Source organism: Ammodytes marinus (genome assembly GCF_949987685.1).
Source record: "Ammodytes marinus genome assembly, chromosome: 5".
NCBI classification, from domain to species: Eukaryota; Metazoa; Chordata; class Actinopteri; order Uranoscopiformes; family Ammodytidae; genus Ammodytes; species Ammodytes marinus.
In genome coordinates this window covers 22,451,796-22,456,864 of record NC_137234.1, presented here as the reverse complement: position 1 = coordinate 22,456,864, position 5,069 = coordinate 22,451,796, and the positions used below count along the sequence as shown (strand labels likewise).

The window sequence follows — 5,069 nt, the reverse complement described above, 5'->3', positions numbered from 1 at the left end:
GTGCGGGCTGCTGCATTAGTCATTGCCTATCTGTGGACCTATAAAAAAAAAAATCATATTTATACCTAATAGACTATGTTGTATTATTAGTTTTTGGGTGTGTTTGTTTTCACAAAACGCCTAGGCCTACAACGTAATTGCATGTGGTTCAACACATTTTTAGTAGCCTACAAACAAGAATAACAAACAAACGCACGTTTTATAGCCTAGTTCAAGCACTCATTGTAATTTACTCCTAGATAACTCAACGCTGAATTGTGTTCTAGCTGGGGGACAATGCAGTATTAAAATTGTGTTATTGCTGTTATTATTACTTTTTAGCCATGGAGCCAGTAGTAATGGTTTGTTTCTTCCAGCAGGAGCCGCTGGTCAGAGGCTGATCTCTGGTTTATTCATCTGTGGAGATCCTGGATGCTCCGACGCTGCTGGAAATGCCTCAGAAGATAAAGGAGCCTAAAACAGTTATGTACATGGAAGTTTCTGTAAGCAGAGGGTTACTGGACACGCTTTTTGATGAGATGGACTAAACAATCGTTTGTTTTGGACCGCCTGGACGAGGACTCGGCTCGGCTTTGAAGCTCATAAGTTTAGACAGCTAACGTTAGCGCGTTAGCATTAGCCTAGCCTGCTACGTAAATATTACGACTGGCTTTCGGAGTTTCCTGCATCTGCGCCCGCGCTGTCAACATAATAACTTTACCGTTAGTTGTAATTTTTTTCATAATTTTATTAAATATAATAGTATGCTTCACTCAAAGGAGATGGGTGGGTTTTTGTTACGCTACACACGAAGCTAACTGGCTATGGTTAGCCAGTTCATATGCTAGCTAACATTAGCTAACGTTGCCGAGCGAGCGAGCAACTTCGGCAGGAGAGTTTCGGTGAGCTAACCTCGACAGTATTGTCGCTCACAATCAGCCTCTGCTGCTTAAAGCAGTCCATCTGCAGTCATGTTTGAAATGGAGACACATATATCGTGCCTTTTCCCGGAGATCCTGGCCATTATTTTCAGTTATCTGGACGTTAAAGACAAAGGGAGAGTCGCCCAAGTGTGCGCGGCCTGGAGGGACGCGTCCTACCACAAGTCAGTCTGGAGGGGGGTGGAAGCCAAGCTGCATCTGCGGCGAGCTAACCCGTCTCTGTTCCCCAGCCTGCAGACCAGGGGGATCAAAAAAGTCCAGATTCTCAGCCTGAGGCGCAGTCTGAGCTACGTGATTCAAGGGATGCCGCACATCGAAAGCCTTAACCTGTGTGGATGCTTTAACCTCACGGACAACGGACTCGGGCATGCCTTTGTGCAGGACATCCCATCCCTGCGGGTGCTCAACCTCAGCCTTTGTAAACAGATCACGGACTCCAGCCTGGGCAGGATTGCCCAGTACCTCAAGAACCTGGAGGTGCTCGAACTCGGGGGATGCAGCAACATCACAAACACGGGCCTGTTGCTCATTGCCTGGGGCTTGCACCGACTCAAGAGCCTTAACCTGCGCAGCTGCCGGCATGTGTCCGACGTGGGCATCGGCCACCTGTCTGGCATGACCCGCAGCGCTGCAGAGGGCTGCCTGTCCCTGGAGAAACTGACCTTGCAGGACTGCCAGAAGCTGACTGACCTGTCCCTCAAACACGTCTCAAAGGGCCTTAACAAGCTCAAAGTGCTCAACCTCAGCTTCTGTGGGGGGATCTCGGATGCAGGGATGATCCACCTGTCACACATGACCCACCTGTGTAGCCTAAACCTGCGCTCGTGCGATAACATCAGTGACACTGGGATAATGCATCTGGCCATGGGCTCTCTCCGGCTGTCTGGACTCGACGTCTCCTTCTGTGACAAGATTGGAGACCAGAGCCTGGCGTACATCGCACAGGGCTTGTATCAGCTCAAGTCCCTCTCTCTTTGCTCCTGCCATATCAGCGACGACGGCATCAACAGGATGGTACGCCAGATGCTCGAACTCAAGACCCTCAACATAGGACAGTGTGTGAGGATAACGGACAAAGGGTTGGAGTTGATAGCCGACCACCTGACCCAGCTTACAGGGATTGATCTGTACGGTTGTACTAAGATCACCAAGAGGGGTCTGGAGAGGATAACGCAACTCCCGTGCCTTAAAGTGTTGAACCTGGGACTGTGGCAGATGACTGAGAGTGAGAGAGTGAGGTGATGGCATCTCCTGCTTAGTAAACATGTTTCATTGTGTATAGCACTCAGTTGGGTACTGAAACAGACCGCCTGTATCCATTCTTAATTTCACCTTTTAAACTGTGACTAAAAAAACATGGAGAGGGACTCTGCATTGATCACTGGAATATTGTTCACCTGTTGCAATACTCCGCTCTTACTCCACCTTTTGTTTCAGGCTTTATGTTCTCTTTTTTAATGTGCATTGTTTCATTTCCGCCTGTGTATAGTTACTATCTAGCTACCTCACCCATCCAACACAGGAGTGCCTACTATCGCTAAATACTAGATTACATGGCATATTTTTGTGACTTACATACCAATGGAGATTTTTATATTTAAAGGAAGAAATCTCATTGCAGAGTATTAGTTTAGGCATTTTAACTCTTAACAGGAAGGCTGGAGTACCTTGGAATGAAGTTTTGATAGAAGGTTTTTTTTGGCTGATGTATTTTTTTAAACTTGTGTAACCAATATGTTTTTGTACTGAATGAATGACTGTTGTTGACAAAATTGTACTTCAAATTGAAGTGGGTGGATCACTCCTGTCCGTCTTCGTTTACCTGTGTATAGTTGGCTATGTTTCATATTCCTGAGGAAATAAGTATCAGACGTTCCAGTATGCTACTCTTTCAAAGGTTCATCAACACAACTACATTAAGGCGTAGTAATTAACAGCTGCCAAGGCGGTATGCAATACCTTCAAACTGTTTGAGCAGTGGTCTTTCTCCTGAGGAGCTTCCAACAATAGTGTCAAGAGTATTTGTTTAAAAAAAAGCAGTAATTTAAGATTGTTTTATATTCATACAGTAGTGATATTTATGAATAAAGATGGCAAATATGTTTCAGTTTTTTGTGTTTTATATATTTTTTAAATGCAAACCTATATTCAATTTATGTTAACAACCATAGATATCTAAGGTTTGAGCAGTTCAGGGCATTGTCTGCAATGTCTTTCCTCTCTAAACCTCCAAATCTTTAAAGTCTGGAGTATGTGTATGCTGTACACATGTAGGCATAGGCCGGTATGATATTCTGACGGTATGATAACCATAAGCAAATTACCATAACTTCAGGGTATCATAGTAGTGCAATTACAGCTCTCAAATGTGTTCTTTTGAAATGTCTGGGTACATTTTTTTTTTGATTTTTCAACAACATATAGAATATTATGAACATTAATAAACTTGTAGGATTGCATAATACAATAAATAATGTAATTATTCTAAACACAATTCAAATAAAAGCAGTGAGCATTTCAACAAAGGTCTTCTAGAGACATGCCCACTTTCTACACATTTCTCTTTTAGTAAACAGGTATGATGCAGGAATATTCTGAACATTAATAAATGTGTATGTTAACGTTATGTGGGGTGGCTAATATGAGTGATATGATGGAAAAGAATATTGGCTTTGAAACCTTGACTTTTTCAAACACCTTGAAATTGGCCAGTGCCTATACAAATGAAACATGAAATGAAGAGTTAATTATGTAATTCACATGGAGGTTATTTAAGTCATGTGACAACAGGTATTACCAATTCAGCGTGTGAGAGGAATTCATTTGAACAAACTGACATTTAAAAACATTGGATAATGTTTGATTCATTGAGTTAAATTGTAGAAAAAGGTGTTTACTGGCAGATACTTAAATGTGGTTAAGATTTCCTATAACATCTTTTTGGTAAAAGGTAAATGTCAAATAATACTGTTACCAGCTTGCTCAGCTCCTTAAGTATGAGTTAAGTGTCTTTCCTTACATACTCCAAATATAATTTATGTTCTTGGTAAATGTTTGTGAGGACTCTCGGATATCTATCAATAATAATACATTAGTCTAAGGAAACAACCACAATTCATTGCAATGAAATGTTAACATTTCTTCCTGAGATTGAAAGTTTGAATTCTCGACCTTAGAACATTTTTTCTATCACCAAAGGAAGGAAGCATTTAGTAGCCGCTGCGTTCTGTAGATTTCAATTGGGTTTGAAGTGCTTGGTAAAACAGAAATCAAACTCCTTTCTGCTTAGGGAGATTGTGTGGTAAGATGGAAGTTTATATCTTAATTTGAAATTGTAGTTTACATCCCTGATATAGCAGAGATCTGTCACCTTCTTGCACCCACTTACATTGTTCACACAGAACAAACAGACAAAATCCAAGCCTGACTGGGCCTTTGACTCCTGACAGCTCCAAAACAACGAAACATGTCTTGAGTTAAAAAAATTATAAATGAACGTATCTAATGGTAAGGTTGGTGACCAATTAATATAGAATTTAAATTCCACAATTACTAATGGACTCCCTGGAAAAACAATTATCTGCACAAGATAAACTATTCTCAAAACGTTATTTAAGTACACAGTCATGCCCGAAATTATTCATACCCCTGGCAAATTTTGACTTAAAGTTACTTCTATTCAACCAGTTTTTTCTTGATTTTAAATTACACAGGCTTCTCCCAGAAGACAATAAGACCATGTACAAGAGTCATCATTGTGGAATTATTTTTTTCAACTTTTATTTACATTTGAACAAAAAGTGTCATGTCCAAAATTATTCATACCCTTCTCAATAATCAATAGAAAAAGCTCTTATTGGCTATTACACCTATCAAATGCTTCCTAGCATTGCCAGCTTTTTGCGTGTCTCCAGTGGTATTTTTTGCCCATTCATCTTTACTGATGAGCTCCAACTCTTTCCGTTTGGAGGGTCTCACTGCCATCACCCGGATCTTTAGCTCCCTCCAGATTCTCAATTGGATTCAAGTCAGGACACTGGCCACTGTAAAGAGTGATGTCTATTATTTAAGCTTGTTTAATAGAAGAACAATGCAAGAAAAGGTGAAACCAAGGCTTATAATTTATTTATTTACATACATACAAAATCC

The 5,069-nt window shown here is 40.9% G+C and overlaps 1 protein-coding gene across 1 annotated transcript; it reads left to right on the top strand.

Annotated features, from left to right (window-relative positions):
- Positions 1-412: 412 nt before the first annotated feature.
- LOC307251087 (F-box/LRR-repeat protein 14-like) lies at positions 413-3,022 on the top strand. The gene has a single exon (XM_080028404.1). The coding sequence runs from the start codon at positions 951-953 to the stop codon at positions 2,160-2,162; it is 1,212 nt and encodes a 403-aa protein (XP_079884530.1). The 5' UTR covers positions 413-950; the 3' UTR covers positions 2,163-3,022.
- The last annotated feature ends 2,047 nt before the right edge of the window (positions 3,023-5,069 follow it).